Below are 22,456 nucleotides of genomic sequence, written 5' to 3'. Positions count from 1 at the left end.
AACTTTTAATATAACATGTTATATGGCTGTAGGAGGGGTGCAGTGGCTCAAGTCTATAATCCCAGCACTTTGGGAGGCTGAGGCAAGCAGAACTCTTGAGCTCAGGAGTTCGAGACCAGCCTGGGAAACATGGCGAAACCCTGCCTCTACAAAATAAAATAAAATAAAATAAAATAATCCAGGTGTGGTGGTGTACGCCTGTAGTCCCAGCTACTCGAGGCTGAGATGAGAGAATCACCTGAGCCCAGGAAGTCGAGGCTGCAGTGAGCCATGGCCATGTTGTTACACTCCAGCCTAGGTGACAGAGTGAGAACCTGACTCAAAAAACAAACAAACAAACAAACAAACAAACAAAAAAAACCAAAAAACCACTACCACCACCACCACCACCAAAAAAACAAAAACAAAAACCAAAAACCCAAACACAACTGTAAACATATCTGAACCAAATTTCAATTTATTTGGTATAGTGATTACATTAGTAATAGTGATTAAATAGTTTTGATTAAAACTGTATTGAAACAATTTTGGAAAGTAGAGAAAAAATTAAAAGAAGGCTGAAATGATCATTCATAATCTCATTACCAAGAGGTAAATAGTGTTAACATTTTTTCATATTCCCTGAAGACATTTTTCTATGCATTTTATATAGTTGAGAATAACTATATATACAATTTTGTTTCCTAAATGTTTCCCTTACAGTCCTACATTTTTTGTATGATGAGGATGATTATCCCCAAGAGATTACCTCTGATTATCCCCATCATACAAAATTCCTTTCTTCTTATTGTCCTTTTGAATAGGTAGTCTTTATTCCTCAGCCTACTACCTATAAGACACTTGGGCTGTATCAACTTTGAAAACTTTTCTTTGATTTTTAATGCATCTTTATTCTCTGGCACTGGAAAATCTTCATTCCTAACAATAGTTTTATCACAAGTATTTGTTATAGTTAAATTTATTGTTTCCATTTTCAATTATAGAATTGCTTTTAAATTATTTTATTTTCTACTGACTACTGTACTTTTATGGTTCAAAGTCAAAAGATATATAGGGAGGTAACAGTCCATGTTCTGCTGCTGTATTACCGGCTGTGTAGTAATTAATTTATAAAGAATAGGTTTATTTGAGTTTGGAGGCTAGGAAGTCCAAGAGCTGGCATCTGGAGAGGGTCATCCTATGGGTGGAAGATGGAAGGCAGAAGCGAGTACACAAGACAGACAGAGGTACCAGGGGCCAAACCTGCTTTATAATAACCCACTCACACAATAACTAACCTGCTCCTTTGATAGTAACATTAATCCATCCATGAAGGACCTGCCTTCATGACCCAAATCACATCTTATTATGCCCCATCCTCCTAACACATACACTTTATGACACTTTCAAACCATAGCACACACACATACAAAAAAATCCATGGAGAAATTTTAACTCCTGTCCCTTTCACCTCATTTCCTCTGCCTCTAGGTAACACTTACTTTCATTTTCCTTCCAGTATTTCTCTTTCTCACACCAAAGACAACATACATATATACTGTTCTGCACCTTGTTCTTTCCCTTAATGATATAATCTTGGGAGCCTTTCCATTTTAGCTGACTGACCTGTTCTTCATTCGTTAACCAAAATTCTTTATAGTTCTTTATAATGAAGAATAACAAAAACTCCTTTTCTTTTATCCTTCTACCTGGACTAAATACACAGTTCTTGTTGGTCTGAATTAGAGACTCTATGCCTTACAGTCCAGCTGGACATCGTTGTAAGCTGAATCTTCCTGAATAATCAGCTCTGAATACTTCCCATTTCAGTAGCTTCCACTTGCCTATTGTATAAAACTCATATTCCTTTTTCTACTCTGTTTACTAGTTTTGGCTCCCATTTACCTTTCTAGTTCTATTTACTCAAAATCTTTATTTAATAGTCTTTGCTCTGTAAGTCCTAGTTCAAAAGAATCACCTAGACCAATGAGAGATATCTCACCTTCCAACCTCCAAAGCAGGATTTGGATCTAAATTGACAAGAGGAGTTCTAATCAGTAGTGACAAGCTAAAAGATTGGTTAGATTTGGGGTTGGGAGTGGCCACGAGGGAACTGTGTAACCCTGAAGTCAGCGTGTGTACTGACTTGTCAGCTTATTGTGGATTCCCAAGTTCCTTTTTACCCTAAAAAAAAAATCCCCGTTTTAACTGGAGTTAGTCTGTGTTCCTGCAACCAAAAGAATCCTGACTACAGTTCAGGCTCTGAGGGGCCACTGAAGGATTTTATGTTGGAAAGTAGAATGATGACTGGGAATAAAATCATGGGATTAATAAAATGTAAGGGATAAGTAAAAAAAGTAAGTCACATGAGATGGAGATTCAGAGGCTACATCAACAGTAGAAAACCAGTGAAAAATGATGTTATAGAAAACAATGGAGGGCAGTGTTTTAAGAAAGAAGTGGCAAATGTAGTAGAAGGATCAAGTAAGACTGAAAAGTGTCAACTGGATTTGGTAATTAGGTCAATGGTTACTTTTGTAAGAAAAGTTTCATGGGGTGTGAGGGGGGCAAAAATTACAGTGTAGCTGAGACATGAATGGGAGATGAGGAATTGGACATAAGTATTGATCACATCTTTAGGATCTTGACTGAGATGAGAAGAGCTACAAGTGAGAGCTACAGGGAAGATTTTTGAAAGAAAAAAAAACACGCATATTTATATGCTTTGGGGAGTGAGGACAGAAAGGGAGCGATTGATAGAGACCTTAATGTGATAGAACTAACTTCCTGAAAAGAAAGGAGCAGGAGATGGGAACATAAAGCACAGCTAGAGAGATTTGCTTTTTATGTCCTCTAAGGATATCAAAGTACCATGATAATGCTTACTATATGCCGGTCACTGTGCCAAACACTTTAGATGTATTAACTGAATTAGGACTGAGGAGCTCAAGCAATATGCATCTGAAAATCAAAATTATCTCTGGAATATGAAGATAAATTTCTGTACTAAAAATCTACTAAAAGAAGGAAGAAAAAATGTAGGGAGCTTAAAAAGTGGCAGGGCACTTAAAAAGTGGTGATCTGCAATATAGGAGAGGAAGATGGTGACCAGAAACAAATACAATTATTTTTTGAGACAGAGTCTCATTCCATTTGTTGTCCAGGCTGGAGTGAAGTGGTGAAATCTCGGCTCACCACAACCTCTGCTCCCAGGTTCAAGCAATTCTCCTGCCTCAGCCTTCCCAGTAGTTGGGATTACAGGCATGCGCCACCACACCTGGCTAATTTTTGTATTTTTGGTAGAGATGGGGTTTCACCATATTGGCCAGGCTGGTCTCGAACTCCTGAGCTCAGGCAATCCACCCTCCTTGGCCTCTCAAAGTGCTAGGATTACAGGCATGAGCCCTGTGCCTGGCCAAGTATTTTTGAAGAGTAATTCAAATGACTGTGTCATTTTCTCTAGGAGTAGTCAGATACAGTAGTGTCAGAGCTCAGAGCCAGATTATATTGTCCCAAGGTTGGAAGTTTGGAAGTAGAGTGGGGTAGAAAGACAAGCAGTCAAGATAGTTGACAGCTCTGGCAGAGGGTGGTTGAAGTGATGCTCAGCAGGGTTAGGTTGAATATAAAAGTAAAGTTAGAAGTGGATAATGATGGATAGAAAAAAAGACAGTAAAAAAATAGGATAGAAAGATTACAAACATGAAGAATCCATTGACTCTCTCTCCCACTCCTTTCTGAGTAAACAGTCAATGCAGCTAGTTGCCACAACCCATGAAAGCCACCAAAATAGGAAGCTCTGTCATCTTGGAGTTCAGGGATTTCTCCATAGAACAGAGTCCTCAGGCAGTACAGGTCCATGCTATTCAAAGTGTAGTCCACTGACCAGTATCATTGGCATCACCTGGGAGTTTGTCAGAAATGCAGGATTTTGGGTCTTACCCCAGAACTATTAAATCAGAATCTGCTGCTGCTTCCTTTTTTTTTTTGGACAGAGTCTCGCTCTATCGCCCAGGCTGGAGTGCAGTGGTGGGATCTCAGCTCACTGCAAGCTCCACCTCTTGCATTCAAGTGATTCTCCTGCCTCAACCTCACAAGTAGCTGAGACTATAGGTGTGCACCACCATGCCTGGCTAATTCTTTGTATTTTTAGTAGAGACGGGGTTTCACCATGCTGGCCAGGATGGTCTCAAACTACTGACCTCGTGATCTGCCCACCTCGGCCTCCTCAAGTGCTGGGATTACAAGCGTGAGCTACTGTGCCTGGCCCAGTATCTGCTTTTTAACAAAATCTCCAAGTGATTCACATGCACATTAACTCTAAGAAGCACTGAGATAGAGATGAGAGAGTATGGATTCACCCTGGGTTTATTTATCATAATACTGCTCATAACATGCTGGGAGAAATAAAGAGGAGACATTCTGCCCATGATGTTCTTTAGCACCCAGACTCAATGTATTCCCCCCTTTTTATCTATAACTTAAAGCCTTCCCCAAATGATTTGTAATCCTCCGCACTCACTGCTAATTCCATTCCAAACCCCAAATGCATTCTCTTTTATGGTCAACAATGTCAAAACCCTACAGTATATATTCCTCTTTATCACATTTATCTCTTAACATCTTGCAATCAAAATGGGTTCTTCTTGACAATCCAGTCAGGTTGGTGTAATTTTACAAATTTAACACACCCTATACCTATTAACAGAATATAACAGACATGACATTCCCAAGTGAAATCACCAACTCATAAAGAACTTCAGGCTGGGTGTCGTGGTTCACATCTGTAATCCCAGCACTTTGGGAAGCCGAAGCAGGTGGATCACTTGAGGACAGAAGTTTGAGACCAGCCTAGCCAACATAGCAAAATGCCTTCTCTACTGAAAATATAAAAAGTTAAGCCAGGCACAGTGGCTCACGCCTGTAATCCCAGTACTTTGGGAGGATGAGGTGGGTGGATCACAAGGTCAGGAGTTTGAGACCAGCCTGGCTAACATGGTGAAATCCCATCTCTACTAAAAATAAAAAATTAGCCGGGCATGATGGTGTGTGCCTGTAATCCCAGCTACTCAGGAGGCTGAGGCACGAGAATTGCTTGAACCCGGGAGGTGGAGGTTGCAGTTAGCTGAGATTGCACCACTGCACTCCAGCCTGGACAACAGAGCAAGACTCCATCTCAAAAAAAAAAAAAATTAGCCAGGCGTGGTGGTGCACACCTATAATCCCAGCTACTCAGGAGGCTGAAGCACGGGGATCTCTTGAACCCAGGAAGCAGAGGCTGCAGTAAGCCGATACCGCGCCACTGTACTCCAGCCTGGGCGAGAGCAAGACTCGGCCTCGAAACAAAACAAACAAACAAACAAAAACCTCATACACGACACATTTCAACGACATATTACTTAACAACTGCCCTCCTCAGTACCACCCACAGCTCCCCTGTTATCCTGGTCCTTCCAGACTTATCTCCTTACAAAAAAGAAGACTGCTTCTGCATTTTCCCATTTCTGTCTTTCTCCATCCATACTCCACATTCCGTAGCTAGCTGTGTTTGTTTAGACTTGCAACTGTTTCTGTGTAGAGTAAAGAATATCTTGATTTTCAGGATCACTCCACTTCTCCTTCAAAGTTTTGTAATCTGAATGTCAGGGTGTTGCACAAGATAAACTATAAGCTTCTTTTTGGTTTTAAAATTCTTTGATTTTATGTATTGTAGCCAGACTTCCTCTGCACGGAAAATATACCAGAAAATCAGCCCAAGTTCAATGAAATTCAGTTAGTGCCAAAGACCATTCTAAGAATCCTGTGGTTAGCTATTCACACACACATACCATCTACGGTTGAGTCAGCTTTAAAGAGTGATCGTCTTTTTCCTAACATTGTAGCGTTTTGAAGCTGCTATACGTGATTGATTTCGAGCTACTTTTTTTTTAAAAAAACCTCCTCCTTTGAACAAAACAAAACCGAAATTCTTCAAAACGAATTAAATCACTTGCGAGTTTGAATGGAAGCTGGACGAAATTGCTTCCTCCAGTTAACGTGGAACCCATTCCCCAAGAGGTGAAGGTTCTGGAGAGCAAGGCGAGTCAGCATCTAACTGATTACGCAGATACCTGTTGGGGACGTCAGTGCTAATGGATATTTTGGTAACATTTTTTAAGGACTAACGATGCTTTTTGTGATTCAGGCTTTCATCTGATACCGAGAGCAGAATCTCGTCGGCCTGCGGGTTTTTTTTTTTTTTTTTTTTTTTCGAGCCGCTGCTTTTAATTGCTGTTACCTACTGGGCCCAAGTAGGCGGTGGAAGAGGGAAAATAAAGCCATTTGTTCCCTCTTCAAGCTAGCTGCTCCAGAGAGCTGTGAGAGTCCTCTATTACCGTTGGGAAAAGCGAAATTGCGGAGGCCTGAGGCATTTCAAAATTGAACGGGAAGGATTTTTAAACTGCCGCAGGGAGAGGCGTTTGCGAGGTGACAGCTGATGACCCTTGGGCTTTTAAGTCCTCCTCCCCTTTCTCGGTCCGCTCACGGTCCTTAATCGCCTCTGGGCTCTGGGCTCTAGCCCCCTCCCCCAGATTCACTCATCTGACACCCGCCTCCTGCCCAATCCCCCTGCTTGTCTCCAGGGTTGCCGCGCTCCGCCCATCCCCCTCTGGATGCCTCCTCTCTCTCTCTTCTTTCCCTCCTGCCAGCCACTCCTCGCGCCTTTCCCTCCCCACTTTCCTTTTTTCCCCTCACCCTCCAACCCAGCCCACCCAGCTTTCTCGCTCTTCCTCTTTCCCCTCAGATCCGCGCTCCCGCGGCAACACCTACTCCTCCCTCGGCTCTGGTAGTCGCCAGGCCAGAGGCGCCGCGGACCTGGTGCGCGCAGGCGCACTGCGCGGCTGGTGTGCGGGCAGGCCGGGCAGCAGCGCAGGCGCGCGCGGCTGGGGCTCGGCTCCGGGGCTGGCGGTCGGACAGCCTCTGGCTCGCTCAGTCCGGGCTTGGGGCCCCTCGGCGGAGGCGGAGGTAGAGGGGGCGGCGGCGGTGGCGGCGGCACCATGTTTCTTCACTCAGTCAATCTCTGGAACCTGGCGTTTTATGTCTTCATGGTCTTCCTGGCAACCCTGGGGCTGTGGGATGTCTTCTTCGGCTTCGAGGAGAATAAGTGCAGTATGAGCTACATGTTTGAGTACCCGGAGTATCAGGTAAGGTTCTGCGCTCTCCTCAGTCCGGCGCTCCAAGACTCTGGCCCCTGGTGCCTTTTTCCTTCTGTGGGGTCGTCCTGCCTTGGCTCTCTGCGCCTCGCGGGCCCCCTGTCCCGTCCTTGCCTCTGTTTTCTCCGCCCAGGGAGACTCTGCATCCTCTTCCTGCCCCCGTCACCTACCCTTTGTGTCCTTTCTTCACGGCGGGGTGTTTGTTAGACGATTTCCCGAGAGCATGCTCGTGGTCGTCCTCGTAGTTACTCCGCTGTCCCTCCGCCTCCCCAGCCCCAAATCCTGGGCACAAGCTCTTCTGACTGGTCGGGCCCAGCCCCCTTTATGCCCAGAGAGGCAGCCTCAACCCTGCTCCCTAAACCCAAGCTCCATCCCTCTCGCGTTCTTGCTTTGACCCGTGCCCCAGGACCTTCCTTTGCTTCCCACGCGCCTAAATTCTTCCCCTCGCGCCCAGTGATTCGCGCGTCAGATTTCGCATTTCTAGAAAGGAACCGAGCGTCTGCGGAGTGTATATTGGCTAGATAGTTCCCAAGGCTGTTTTTAGAGACTCCAGGGTTTTGCCTACGGGTAAGCTGGCGAGTCATTAAATTGGAAACTAGATTCCCTCTTGGAAAGATGTTGCAGATCCCCTTATTTTGCAGGTTAAGAGGCCGTGCGTGTGTGGGCTTGCCTGTGTGTGTGTGCATACCTGTGTTTATGCATGTCTCTCGCAGCCGAGCCTCTTAATAGTTGCATACAAAATCTATTTCATGGTGCTGTTTTTGTTTTCTCGCTGGGTTCGGAGTTTAAGAGAGACCCTACCCTTCTCTCTCCACCCCCACCGCTTCCATGCCATTTTGAATGTTTTCAATCAATGGCTTCGTTAGTTCGGCATAGTAGAAATCTAGAATTTCATTCATGACTAGCTGTAAAAAAAGGCGCAGACAAATTACACCGCTGTCCTAAGAGATTTTTTCCGAATGATTATTTTATTTCTAAGTGCATCTCTTAATTATGGACTACCTATTATAATAATAATTCCCTACCATAAAATGTATATGCACTATAACACATATTGATAAAATGCATTTTTAGTATACTCTTAAAATCACAGCAGTTTTTTGGGGGGGGGTGAAGGATGCAAGTCCTGATTGCTTCTCTGTACAAGTCATTATGGAGGAAGCCTATTACTTGATTACGCTGCTATTATTTTGATCTTAAGACCACTTAAGGTTTAAATTGCTGAGGAGCATTCTTTCCCATGGGAAAAATTCTAGTAAATTTAGATTTCATCTGTGTTTAGATCCTTACCTTGGTTTTGCATTTATGATAAGAGAGTGGAAACATTTGGTAGGGATGCTATTGATGGAGAAGATTTTGACATGTTACTCTCCTCTCTGTTCGTTTCTAAGCAAATCTTTTTAGTTTAGTATTTTAAAAAACTGAAAATAGAGCTATTATAATTCCCTGCTTATTTTTGTTTTAATAATTAGGAAATTCCCAGTAGATTGATGTAGGTCACTTTAGTTTTGTACTGCATTGAAGAGTTAGGTTAAAATCATTTTGGAACAATGCATTACTAATTCCCATTTATTTTTAGATTTCCTACAGTTATTGAAGCTGTTTTAATATTCACAGAAGTAGAAATTGTTCTCCTTAGTGTTGGGAACAAAGCATATGGATCTCACAGACGCATTTCCTGCCTCATAAATTGACTGGAAAAACGGAAAATTAGTGTAGCTAATGGTAAAGAGCTCTTTCGGTTTTTTGTTGTTGTTGAGTAGTCTAGGTTTAGTTATTTTGGTTTAAGTTGCTTTTTGGGGGTTTTACGCTTCTATTAATAATTTGCTAATACAGTAATAATTGCAGTGGCAGAAGTTTTTGATTTTTAGCAGGTTTTCATGATGTAAAAAGCTGTGTTAATTCATGATAATATTTATATTGTATTCTTAGTCTTTTTGTTTTGCATAACAAAAAGGTCATGTTATCTTACACATGCAATTAAAACCAGCCTATAAAAATGAGTCATTTTGAACATAGTGAGATTTCTGGATAAATGAGGCCATTCTGTTGAGAACCGAATGGCTTCCATGAATAAAAATGTTTTAAAGATATTTTACATTTTGCTTACCTTTAGTTATATTTTATAAGTCAGCTCTCTAATTGTTCACAGGTTGGATACCCAGATGTGAGATGTCCTAGTCATTGGGTTTTCTTCTTTTTTGATGCCTTTCTTCTTTTTTTCTGCTCATTTGCATCATCTTTAGTTAGCCAGCAGAAATAGAAAGGTAGTTGAAACACATTCAATTTTATTCTCCATTTTTTTTTAAAAGTGGAGCATAAATTTGAAACTCTTTGCAAAAATGAATTTTGAATTTAAAATTGTTTGGTTATCTCTATTCATCTTCTACCTCTGATTTTCCCAGATTCACTTATTCAGAGTTAATTGAACATCTCACGAACCCATATCTAAAGCCTACGAGGCAAAATATACTTTATCCTTTAAAGCTTCTTGCCCTGTTATGACAGCAAGGCAAAACCTTTATTTGGTAGCAATTGGTTTTAGGCAAATTGCAGAATTTTAGAAGAAACATCTGAGTTGTTTCTCTCATACAGTGATTTGTTTGGCTGTCTTCGTATGTGTAACCTAACAGTTGCTCTCTGAAAGGAAATGTTGGCGTGTGCCTGTAGTCCCAGCTACTCAGGAGGCTGAGGCTGGAGAGTTGCTTGAACCTGGGAGGCAGAGGTTGCAGTGAGCCAAGATTGCACCATTGCACTCCAGGCGGGGCAACAGTGAGACTCTGTCTCAAATAAATAAATAAATAAATAAATAAATAAATAAATAAAATGAGTCATATATTTTGTTACTTATGTAGAAAGTCATTTACTGAATGACTAGTCTTTGCCAGGTTTATCTAGCTACTTGGTGTAGGTGAAAGGGAATTAGAACTGAATTAGAGCTTGTGTCTTTATGTCTTGATAAATACAATGGAGGAAATGGGCATGTAGTGCATAGTTACAGTATAATGTACTGAGTGTTATAATTTCACCATAAGAGAGTATGTACAGAGCTTTTCATATAAAGGAGAGCATCCAAGTTTGTCTTGGGTATTCAAAGGCTTTAGAGAAGATGCAAAGTGAATTGGGACATGGAGGGTGTATGAAGTACTGAAAGAACGTTGCAGGCATAAATAATATATGTGAAGGTGGTAATGCACTGGGACACATTGCATGAATAGTATTTATATTATCATTTATGTCAAAACTAAAAAAAATTGATAAACACATTTGCTTGTATATATGTAAAATATTTCTAGAAGCACACACAAACTAATAACCCTTCTAGGGTCAACTGGATGCCTGAAGGACCATGGGTAGGAGAGATCCTTTTCAATGTATATCCTTTTGGATCTTGAATTCAAAAATATGTTAAAAATACATTTTAAAGCATGTCATATCTAAGTTATAAGAAAGTAGGTAAGGGCAGGATGAGGTGGCTCACACCTGTAATCCTTTGGGAGGATCCTTTGGGATTTGTAATCCTTTGGGAGGCCAAGGCGGGCAGATCACTTGAGCCCAGGAGTTCAAGACCAACCTGGATAACATGGTGAAACCCTGTCTCTGCTAAAAAAAATTAGCCAAGCGTCATGGCATGTGCCACCTGTAGTCCCAGCTACTCAGGAGGCTGAGGTGGGAGGATCACTGGAGGATCACTCGAGACCGGGAAGTCGAAGCTACAGTGAACCGAGATTGTGCCACTGAACTGCAGCCTGGGCAACAAGAGTGGCACGCTGTCTCAAAAAAAAAAAAAAAAAAAAAAAACAGTAGGTAAGAATAATTAAACCAGATTTTAAAGGACGTCTCTTAAGCCTTTGTTGTGTGTGTGTGTGTGTGTGTGTGTGTGTGTGTTAGCAGTATGAACTATGGATTATAGAAGGCAAGGATAGAGACAAGTCTGAAAAATTCAGTTGTCCTTAAGGTCTTTTTTTTTTTTTTTTTTCTCTAGTGGAGCCCCTAGAGCTATTCTTATGGGGGGTAGAGAGCAGAATAGGGCTGACTGAGAGCTGTTTGTGAGAATTTAAAAACTATGTGAACTTAAAAACTGTGTGTATGCATCTTGATCAAAATCTTTTTTCTTTTTGGTTAATTATGGAAATCAAACTTTATTTTTCAGTTTAAGTTTACAATTAAATAATATCATAAAATAGATATTTTAGTTTCTTGAATCAGCATTTTTCTAGTACTCGGGAGTTTATTAGAATGTTTACCTTTTGAGAGAGTTTATGTAGAGATGAGAAGAACCTGCACTAAGGCAGAGTCAAGGAAGGAGGACAGCAGAGGCAGGATTGTGGAGATAATATTTAAATGTAAAGGTAATTGATCTAAATATGGTAGAGGGGTTGCTCATTTAAAATAAACTATATAGAATAAAAAAATTTATATTGGAGTTCTGCTCCTATAAGTATGTTCCTTTTAAATCCCTTGACCGTCTTCTGTTTTCTTATCAGCATCCTTTTTGTATGCCTATGCTTTTTCTGTCAATGTGGTCAATTACCTCTTCTGGGTCTTTGCTCTTCCCTTCCAACTTGAACTCTGTCTGGAAATTGAGTTTTGCCATTTGCCTACAACTCCCACCATTCTTGCTTCCTCTCTTATTTTTTTTGTTCTACCTTCTTTGTCCATCTCTATACTTTTTTAGAAACTCTGTATACATTCATATTTTAAAAAATACTCTTTCTCACTATAAAATTGCTTTCATAATAGTATTTTATGAAATATATCAAGTATATTTTTCCTTGCTTTTCTGTCTCAAGAAAATTAAATATTTCTTTTTAGATATATTTGATAGTTTCCTGTTCTTTTGAGTTAATTTTTGACTAGTCCAAACTCTGTTTAGCTACTGTACTAAAAGAATAATGGTGTACTAAATTGAGAGGAAATAAGAAACTATTTCTTTGTTCTCTTATGTTTTCTTCTTGTTTAATTTGTACCTAAAGAAGTAAGCTATCTTGTCATTTTCATTTTTGATTGTATTCTGTGCACAATCAGTATTGGGACTAATTTGCATTGAAGTACATATACCAAATATAAAACGAATAGTGGGGTTAGTATTTCTGTATTTTGAGTGTTTGGGGAGATAACTAAGATTGCTAGTATGTTAAGCTTACAGTCTCTGCAGATGTTTCTGTGATGTTATTGGCATAGATCATTTACAAAGGGATGTTTAGGAAGGTGCACAAATGATCAGAATTTTTTTTTTTTTTTAGAACAACAAGGGGTTTCAGTAGTCATTAGCAACATTTACAGGTTTTGGAATTCACTCCATAAATTCTTTTATCAAGCACATACCACATGTACAGCACTGCTAGATTTATGTATACCTAAATAAGTAGACATTACTGTCCAATGTAATTGGCTTCGTTCTTAATGGTTTCTCTCCTTTAAAATAAAAAAAGAAAAGGAGCAAAAGGGTGTATGTATACTTTACTACCGCTTTTATAGATGTCTACCTTTGAGGATGACATTAAGAGATAATTTGTACTAAGCTGAAAAAAAATGTAGGTGAACTGCTGACTCAGTAGTTAGGTGAACTGCTGTATTATTGGTATACAATAATATGAAGTGTAGGGTAGTTTAAAGTTTGCCAGCAAATCATGCACCTGGTCCATGAAAACTGAAATAGATACTAATTCAGTGGAATGTTTATGGTAAGAAGAGTGTACATGTCTTGACCAAGACATGGCTATAAGGTTAAGATTAATTTGTTAAGCATATTGTAGGCCAAAACATATTAAATTGAGAAGTCAGAAAGCTGCATTATAAAACAAGTTACTTTCTTTTGAAAATATAACAGCTGAAATGTATTGTTGGGTCTGAGTAAAAGGAGAAACATTACAAAATAGTTAAAAATGGAAAAAAAGAATTGATTTGATGATGGAAAGCCTTTATCATTTCTAAGTATAATTGATACTTATCCAATTATGTTAACGTGTAGCTTGTTGACATATACCATTGTCAGTGGCTATTTTGAGTAATTTGTATTGGTTGGAAATTCAAGTAGTCCTCTTTTATGTTTTCCTGAAGACTGCATGGTTCAAAATATACACAATTCAAGACTGATTCTCTATATGAATAAACTACAAGTAGAACTTGTTTTGTGTATGAAGTGTGGTTTTAGTATCAGTAATATTTTTATATTGCACTATTCCAAATTTCCTTAATTCGGAATTGCATATGGTGAGGCTGAATTGTATTAATAAAACTGACTGAAGTGAAACTACATTTTTTTTTTTAATGTAGAAAATAGAACTTCCAAAGAAACTGGCAAAACGCTATCCCGCATATGAGTTGTATCTTTATGGAGAGGGATCATATGCTGAAGAACACAAAATTCTCCCTTTGACGGGTATTCCAGTTCTCTTTCTTCCTGGTAATGCTGGAAGTTATAAGCAAGGTAAGTCTTACTGGAAGTAAAATTTGAAAGCTATAAAATTCAACTCAAAAATTTGAATCATATCCATACTTAGTGAATCAAATAGAGTAAATGAAATGCATGCTGTGTGTGAAGTACTGTGTTGGGCTTACAGAGAGACCAAAATATGACATTTTCTCTGAGAGAGAATACATGTGAGAAATACTTAGAAAAATTGAAGACCACTTTGCTAAGAGAGGGATACAAAGAATAAGTTGGAGTGGGATGGCATAAGTAGACGATAAAGGGGAACCCCTTGGGGAATCAGCAGAGGAAATACATTTATGTTGGAAATGGAAGGTAAAGAGAACAGAACCTTAAGCATTGATTAGGGAAGTAAATCAGTGGCTAATGTTATGCAGGACAAGAGAGATTAGTTTTCTTCTTTTGGAGTTATTTAAGTGAGAGAGATTTGGAAGTACTCGGGGGAACATAGAAAGGTGAGGATAGGGAAGTTACATGTACAGATTCCAAATTGATGTTGGCTTGGAGATATAGTAGTTATTTCTGGCATAACAGCCAAGTAATCTGGAATTAATTTCATTTTAAACTAAAACCTGCTTTTTTGTTATTTAATGGGCTGGAATTGCTATGTGATGAGAGTAGAATTGTTTCAACATGTGCAATTATTTCCATGTTTATTCATCTAGCACGTATCTGCAGGTATCTACCATGAGCCAAGCCATATTCCAGGTATCAGGGATCCAGAGCATATCAAGACAAAGTCCCTCTCTCATCAAATTTATATGCTTATTGGGAAGACAGCCATCAAATATGTCAGTAATGTTAAAAGCTAGAAACAAAAACAGACTCAGGAGGTAGAAGATAAAAGGGTCAGGAAGTGGCTAGTTTAGATGAGGTGGTCAGGAAAGGCCATTATGAGGAGATGATATTTGAGGAGAGGCTCGACTGAGGGAAGGTCCTGAGGCAGGAACATGTTTTGTGCATTTGAGGCTACTGTGACTAGAAAAAGTTACAAAAGAGATAAGAATGGAAAAGTAGCCATGGGCCATATCATGTAAGCTGTGGAAAAGACTTTGAATGAGAAACTGTTGGAGAGCTTTGGGTAAGAAAAATAGAATCTGATTTTTAAAATTAATCTTTGTATTTGAAATATTACATACAGAGAAACATATAGAACATAGATACTTGGTTACAAATTATTATAAAGTGAACACCCATGAAATCAAAACCCTAGTCAAGAAGTAGATTGCTAGCAACCTGGAAAGGCCTTATGTGCCCCTTCGTGGTTAAAACTCCCTTTTCTCTTTCTTGACATAATCACAATCCTAATGTTAACATGGTAATTTCCTTAACTTTCTTTGTAGTTTTAATGCAATCTATTCATTTGAGGCTGTTTTTAAATTTTGTAATATGAATATAGTCATTCAGTATGTATTATTTTGTGTCTGGCTTCTTTCAGTCAGCATTATCTTTAACATTCATCCAAGTTGTTGTATGAGCTGTGATTCACTCATTTTCCTTTTTCTATATTATTCTGTTGTAAGACTATACCATGATTTGTCCTTTCTGTCTTTGGACAGAATAAATGTTTACATTTATTGGCAATTAAAAATAATGAATTTCACTCCATATGTTTCCCGGAGCACATAAACCTGTGCTTCTGTAAGATAGATATCCAAGAGTGTAATTCCATGTTACAGGTTATGTGTATCTTTTTAATCGTTACTGATTGTGCTAATTTATATTCCTAAAAGCAGTATATTTTACCTTCTTTTGCTTCACGTCCTTTACAACACGAGAATTGTCAGATATTAAATTTTTAAACAATCTGGTAGGTGTGATTTACTTTTAAAAACAGGTTGCTCTGGCTTCGCTATGAAGAGAATTTCCTTTGAAGGGCAAGAATGGAAGCAGGAAAGATACTAAAACATCATAAGTCATCAGAGAACTATAAATAAAAAATGAGATAGTACTTCATACATCCTAGGATAGTTGTAATAAAAAAAGACAGATAACAACAAGTGTTGGTGAAGATGTGGAGAAATTGGAACCCTCAAACATTGTTGGTGGAAATGCAGAATGTGCAGCCACTTAGGAAAACTGGGAGTTCCTCAGAATATTGAACATAGAGCTATCATGTGGCCCAAAAATTCCACTCCTAGGCATCTACCCAAGAAAAATAAACATACCCACACAAAAACTTGTATATAAATGTTCATAGCAGCATATAATAACCAAAAGATGGAAATAATTTAAATGGTCATCAGCTGATGAATAGATGAATCAAATGTGACATATTCATATAATGGAATATTATTCAATAGAAAACAGGAATGAAGGACTGATACATGTTACAACATGAATGAACCTTGAAAATATCATGCTATGTGAAAGAAGCCAGTTCCAAACGGCCACGTATTATATGAGATGTCCAAAATAGGCAAACCCGTAGAGACAGGAAGTAGATCAGTGCTTGCTAGGCCTAGGGGTTGGAAGGAGTGAAGAAATGGAGAGTGACTGCCAGTAGGCACAGAGTTTTGTATTTGAAGTGATTAAAAAATGTCTAATGTTAGATTTCAGAGATGATTGTACAATATATACCAGAGATGGCAAATATACTAAAAACCATTGAATTTTACAGTTTTATATAGTGAGTTGTATAATATGTGGATTATAATGTATCCCTAGTATATGTTTTTACAAAATGAAATGGCAGACAGGTATTTTGTTTGCTAAACCATATGCTACAATTTTTGTGCTACCTAATATAGGCAATTTATAATATATTTTTAAAAAAGATTTGCAAAACAGCAACAAGAACAAAAAGAGTAGAAGCAGGGAGACCAGTAAAGAAACTGTTAGAGTAGTTCAGATAAGAGATAGTGGTGTTTGGATTAGGACAATAGTTGTGAGAATGGTGAGAAATTTCAACTGGGGATAGATTTGGAAGCTATGTCATGGAAGCGCTTACTGATGGATTGGATGTCCTGTGTAGGAGAAAAAGACAAATGAAGCATGAATATCTAAACCAGGTGATGAATGGATATTTCTTGTAGGAACCTTGTCATTCTCAAAATCCTCAGTAAGTGTGGCAAAATTTATATGTCTTATTCTTCAAAGAATCCTGCCTTTTTAGCCATTGTTGCTCCTACCAAAGGAAAAGAAGGTAGAGAGTGAGTGATCTGTTTGCTTTTTATTTATTTAATTTTAAAAATATTTAGGTCACACTTACTGCATTCAAGGCATACAGTTGCTAGATTAGTTTGTTCTAAATTGGTACTATTAATGAATTTCATCCTGAAATAGGTGGTTTATATTCGTGATGCAGGATAAGGTTATTTACTAAGAAATTCTGAAGAAAGAATGGATGAAACCTGTAAATATTGTTTAATGTGCACTTCACTCTTTTCCTCTGCAGTTCGTTCTATTGGCTCCATTGCACTTAGAAAAGCAGAGGACATTGACTTCAAGTACCACTTTGACTTCTTTAGTGTAAACTTCAATGAAGAACTGGTGGCTCTGTATGGTGGAAGTCTTCAGAAGCAGACCAAGTTTGTACATGAATGTATTAAAACAATTCTCAAACTCTATAAGGTGAGAGATAAGTATGCAAATCAATAGTGGTGCAGCCTATCAGCACCTTTTAAAAGAGGGATTCAATATATTTTAAATAATGTATTTGTTTATATGGAAGTTGAAGCAGAGAAGGCACAAACATTTTTTTGTGAGAGTCTGTTGTCTTGCCCTCCATAATGGTTTTGAAGTTTAAATTTATAAGAAACATTTCTTATGGTGAATTCAGGAAGAAAAACCTTTTAAAACTTTATAAATTACGAGTGCAATGCATTACCTAAAAACCGTTGGTATATATTTCTATGTTTAGCTATGACTAAGTAACTGGTACTAGGGTAGACCACCTGCATATGTAAACAACTGTAAAACTAGTCAAGATATCTGAAGCACCTGTTTTGAGATGTTGGACAATTGAGCCGCAAAGCACTATGATCCCTGGAAGAAGTGAGCTCCATGATTCCTCTGAATTTCTGCCCGAAAACATTTTCCAGACCATGGGGCAAGTAAGAGGAGATCAAGCAGGGCACATTGATATCACTTAGCTAAAGAAAGCAGAGAATTGGAATTGGGGGCTGCTGAAGCAGTATGAGAAAGAAGACAGTGAGACAAAGAAAGGGGCTCTAAAAATGTGTGTTTTTCAATCTTTGAATGCCATGCTGCACAGGGAAAGTAGCTATAAAACAATGGCATGCTAAGGAGGAAGTGGTGGGGTGTGTTCAAGACATAGTGGTGGTTTAAATCAAGGTGGTGGCAGTTGAAGTGATGAGAAATTGTCAGATCGGTGTAAATCTTAAAGTTTGAGGTAGTACAATTTGCTGGCAGATCAGATGTGGAAGGGCAAAGTGAGAGGAAAAGAAGAGTTAAGGATGACCCCAAGTTTTTTGGCTAAACTGGAAAGATTGAACTGCCATTAACTGAGGTAGGGAAGAGTGTAGGAGGAACAGATATGGAGGAGATGAAGAGTTTAGTTTTAGACAGATTCAGTTTGAGATGCACATTAGGCATTCCATGTATGCTACTGTACAGGTGGAATTCAAGGCTAGAGTTCAAGAGAAGGAGTACAGTCTCGAGATAATTACTGAGAGGTTGACAGTGTGTAGATACACTTAAAGCTGCTAGACTGGAAGAGATCACCAATGATTTCAACAAAACTATGAAAGAGAAGTGATCTAAGGGCTGAGGCCTGAGTCACTTCAGTTTTAAGAAATGAGGAGAGATGAGAAGGAACCAGAAACAAACTAAAAAGGAGGAGCCAGTGAGGCAAAGGGAGAACCAGGAGAGTTTGTTGTCAAAGAAACTAACTTAAATATTTCAAAGAAGGAAGAAGTGATCAACTGTGTCAAATGTTATTGATAGGTCAAATAAGATGAGGATTAAGAACTGACCATTGTAGCCTAAGCAACATAGTGAGACCCTGTGTCTACAAAAAAAGAAAATATAGTGTATTAGCTGGACGTGGTGGTGCACACTTGCAGTCCCAGCTACTTGGGAGGCTGAGGTAGGAGGATCTACTCAGAGCCTAGGAGATTGGGGCGGCAGTGAGCCATGAATTGTGCCACTGCACTCCAGCCTGGGTGACAGAGTGAGAACCTGTCTCAGAAAAAAAAAAAGAATTAAGAATTGACCATTGGATTCCTTGGTGATTTAGCAAGAGCAGTTTTGGTGGCATGTTGGAGTGAAAGTCTGATTGAAATGAATTCAAGAGTGTATGGAAGTTGAGAAATTGGAGATTTGTGTTTGTTTGTTTTGAGACAGGGTCTCACTCTGTCACCAGGCTGGAGTACAGTGGTGTGATCTCAGCTCACTGCAACCTCCGCCTTCTGGGCTCAAGTGATTCTCCTGCCTTAGCCTCCTGAGTAACTGGGACTACAGGCACGTGCCACCACGCCCAGCTAATTTTTGTATTTTTAGTAGAGACCAGGTTTTGCCGTGTTAGCCAGGCTGGTCTCGAACTCCTGACCTGAAGTGATCCACCTACCTTGGCCTCCTAAAGTGCTGGATTACAGGCGTGAGCCACCGCGCCTGGCCTGCAACTTGTTTTTAGAGTTTTGCTGTAAAGAAATGTAAAGTAGTCACTAAGGGGAAAGGGAGAATTAAAAGGGAGTTATTTTTATTTTTAAGAGAGAATGCCAGTATATTTATACACTAATGAAAATGATCTAGTAGATAGGGAAAAGCAATAATGCAAGAAGAAAATGAGAAGGATTCCTAGAGTGATGTACTTGAGAAGGTCAAAGGGGATAGGTTTCAGAGCACAGTTGTAGGGGATGGCTTTCGCTAAGATCAGGTCTGTATTGGAGGTCACCAAGGATCCACTTAATTCCTATACCAGCATATTATGACATGGCTGAAATAGTATACACAAGGGAAGCTGATTAGAGACTCAGTGCCCAGGGTTTTTACTGGGGACTTATCACATAGATACCCTCTGCCTAGCACATACCAAAATTCCAGCCTGGAGGACAGCAGGTGTTCAGCATAAAACGTGTTGTTTGCACAAACATTTTAGACACTCTTATCATTTAGGGAATGGTGGGAATCTCCCCCAAAAATATAAGGTTCCAGATTCCAGCCAAGAGCCAACGTTGTATCCAGCCCATGCCAAGGACAGTAGTCTCAGGCCTCCTGTGTTAACTCTTCTGCACAAGATTCACTCTACTCATTGAGAAGAGATGGTACATAGGAAGGATCCATGTGGGGGGTGATGAGCAAAAGTCTGGTAATGAGACTGAGGAGATTGTTGAAAATAAAAGATTTCTTGAAAAGCACTTATCTAAAAAATAAAATATTGTAATTGTCAGTGAATAAATGTTTGGAATGCTGCTTCATTTTTAAACCAAAATGCACAATAGAGAAATAATTTGATGAGATAAAAGATAACATGATAAGGTAGTATATTGCTATCACAACTGTAATCATCTTGGCCTTTTTTGGGTGATATTTTCAGTTTCAAACAAATTATCTGATTTCTTATATCTTGTAAAACCTAATAATCTTGTACATACGAAATATAATTATGCCTCAGATTACATGTAGTGTAATAACCAGTATAAACATGATTTGCTAGACCAACTGTTCCTATTGGTCCAGAAAACCAAGATATACCTGTTAAAAATGTTTGGCAGAATACAAAATAGTATGTATACACTAATTAAAACTATATGAAAATGTACTTCTGTACCTTTTGATGGGAGGTTATATAGTTTGATTTCCTTTTTCCTATAAAATTGCTCATATGCAGAGAGAAATATTTAGTATATTTTAAATACCTAAAAAAGTATTAATTATGACATGGTGATTTATTTTAATAGGGTCAAGAATTTGCTCCAAAAAGTGTGGCAATAATTGGTCATTCTATGGGTGGCCTCGTTGCAAGAGCATTGCTTACACTGAAAAATTTTAAGCACGATCTGATAAATCTTCTTATTACACAAGCCACACCTCATGTTGCTCCTGTGATGCCATTAGATCGTTTCATTACAGGTGAGTACTGTTAGGTAAACATTAACTGACCTCCCCATTGTTGCTTAAGATTAAATAAATAAATCTCTAGGGCTATTCCCCTTAGAATATGCTACAGATTTATCCATGTATGAAGCAACTCGGTTGCAAATCAGCACCTCCAATTCTGAGTGTGTGTCTCTTTATATCTTTGAACTTAGGCTTATAATTGAAGCTACTGTTAAGTTTTGTCTGTCCATAGCATCTTAACGTGGTTGACATGTGTTTTATAATTCTTAGGCACTAGGGCTTCTGTTTAGTTTTTGTTTGTTTGTTTGTTTGTTTTTTAAGACAGGGAGGGTCTTGCTCTTTCTCCCAGGCTGGATGGAGTGCAGTGGTGCAGTCTCGGCTCACTGCAACCTCCGCCTCCCAGGTTCAAGCGATTCTCATGCTTCAACCTTCTAAGTAGCTGGGATTACAGGTGTGTGCCACCAGCCCCACTAATTTTTATATTTTTAGTAGAAACAGGTTTTTGCCATATTGCCCAGACTGGTCTTGAACTGCTGACCTCAAGTGATCTGCCTGTCTCAGCCTCCCAAAGTGCTGGGATTACAGGGATAAGCCACCATGCCTGGCCAGTTTAGTGATTTTTGAGGATGGTACCCTGTCTCTTAAGATGTCTTTAAGCTTCCTATGCTTTGTTAACTGTTTTAGGACTCTATCCAAAATAAGCTTATATTTAAGTAAAATAGTAGCAATGTCTAGTTTTTAAGTACAAAGGTATGCTAACACTTTATATAATGAGGTATAATTCCTAATATTTATTGAGCTCTTATTATGTTATGGGTTTTAAAGACTTCAGGTGATGTATTACCACACTTAATCCTCACTGCAGTCCTGTGAGGTAGGTACCATTATTATCCTCATGTTTATGGACAGAAAAAGGCCAAGATAATGTTCTTGCCCAGAGTCATGTGTCAAGAAACTAGTGAAACCGATATTTGACCCTGGTAAACTTGCTTCTGGGCTTGTGCTCTTAACTTTACATGCTGTACTGCCTGTTAATTGAAGTACATTAACATAGGAAATAAAACCATAGATAATACTATAATCTTGCAGGAATTTTGAATGAAATGTAGGTGTTTGTGATTGACATCATCTAATCAAAAGTGATAATGTCACAGAATAAGAATTAAATGTCTGTTTTCTCAAATTTTTGTTAAAAAAAGTCAGATTATCCTCACTGCTTATAGGAATATTATATGAGTAGAAGAAAATCTTTAGAAAGAATTCTTCCTGGTTAGTAAATGTATATAGCTTCTTACCTATAAAAATTTTGCATTATCTTAATTTTGATGAAAATTTTGTTTGTAGTTAAGTGAGAAATATTTCCCGGTGACTCCAAACCAAAGTAGTTTTTCTAAAGTGCCCTTCTTAACATAACAGCATTGCCAAAGAATAATTTATTTGCTGTTAAGTATCTGGTGCAACAGTAATTATTATGAGGCCCAGTTTTTCTGTTGGTACATTTAAAACTTTGCCTGTAGAAGTCTTTTAATAAAGAACATCTTAATTTTAATAATGAAGTTGTTTAAATTTGTTGTAGTCTAATAATCTTAAATGACCTTAGGTTTAGGAAAAAAATTAAAGGCTAAAAGTCATAGTACTTGTCACCGTAATTGAGAACTCTTTATATTATTGCATTCTGTGTGGTATATGTGGATGACCTGCATAGATTAAATTAGAATGACTTAAATATATTTTTAAAATTATTTGAGGAATGCACCCTCAATAGGTTTTATTGCTTTGGAGGGTGGCACTGTTCTGTCTCTATAAGGCTCAGGCTGAAAGTGATTCTTAG

General features: G+C 38.6%; 1 protein-coding gene across 1 annotated transcript in view; it reads left to right on the top strand.

Annotated features, from left to right (window-relative positions):
- The first annotated feature begins 6,836 nt into the window (after positions 1-6,836).
- PGAP1 (post-GPI attachment to proteins inositol deacylase 1) overlaps positions 6,837-22,456 on the top strand; it is an 80,711-nt gene continuing 65,091 nt past the window's right edge. Inside the window, exons 1-4 of the mRNA XM_007965729.3 lie at positions 6,837-7,157; positions 13,446-13,599; positions 17,000-17,175; positions 20,466-20,637. Of these exons, the coding sequence (XP_007963920.1) occupies positions 7,011-7,157; positions 13,446-13,599; positions 17,000-17,175; positions 20,466-20,637 (649 nt within the window). The 5' untranslated portion in view covers positions 6,837-7,010. The remainder of the gene's footprint in view (positions 7,158-13,445; positions 13,600-16,999; positions 17,176-20,465; positions 20,638-22,456) is intronic.

The sequence above is a fragment of the Chlorocebus sabaeus genome, chromosome 10 (genome assembly GCF_047675955.1).
Source record: "Chlorocebus sabaeus isolate Y175 chromosome 10, mChlSab1.0.hap1, whole genome shotgun sequence".
NCBI lineage: Eukaryota > Metazoa > Chordata > Mammalia > Primates > Cercopithecidae > Chlorocebus > Chlorocebus sabaeus.
This window is presented reverse-complemented; position numbering and strand designations above follow the sequence as displayed.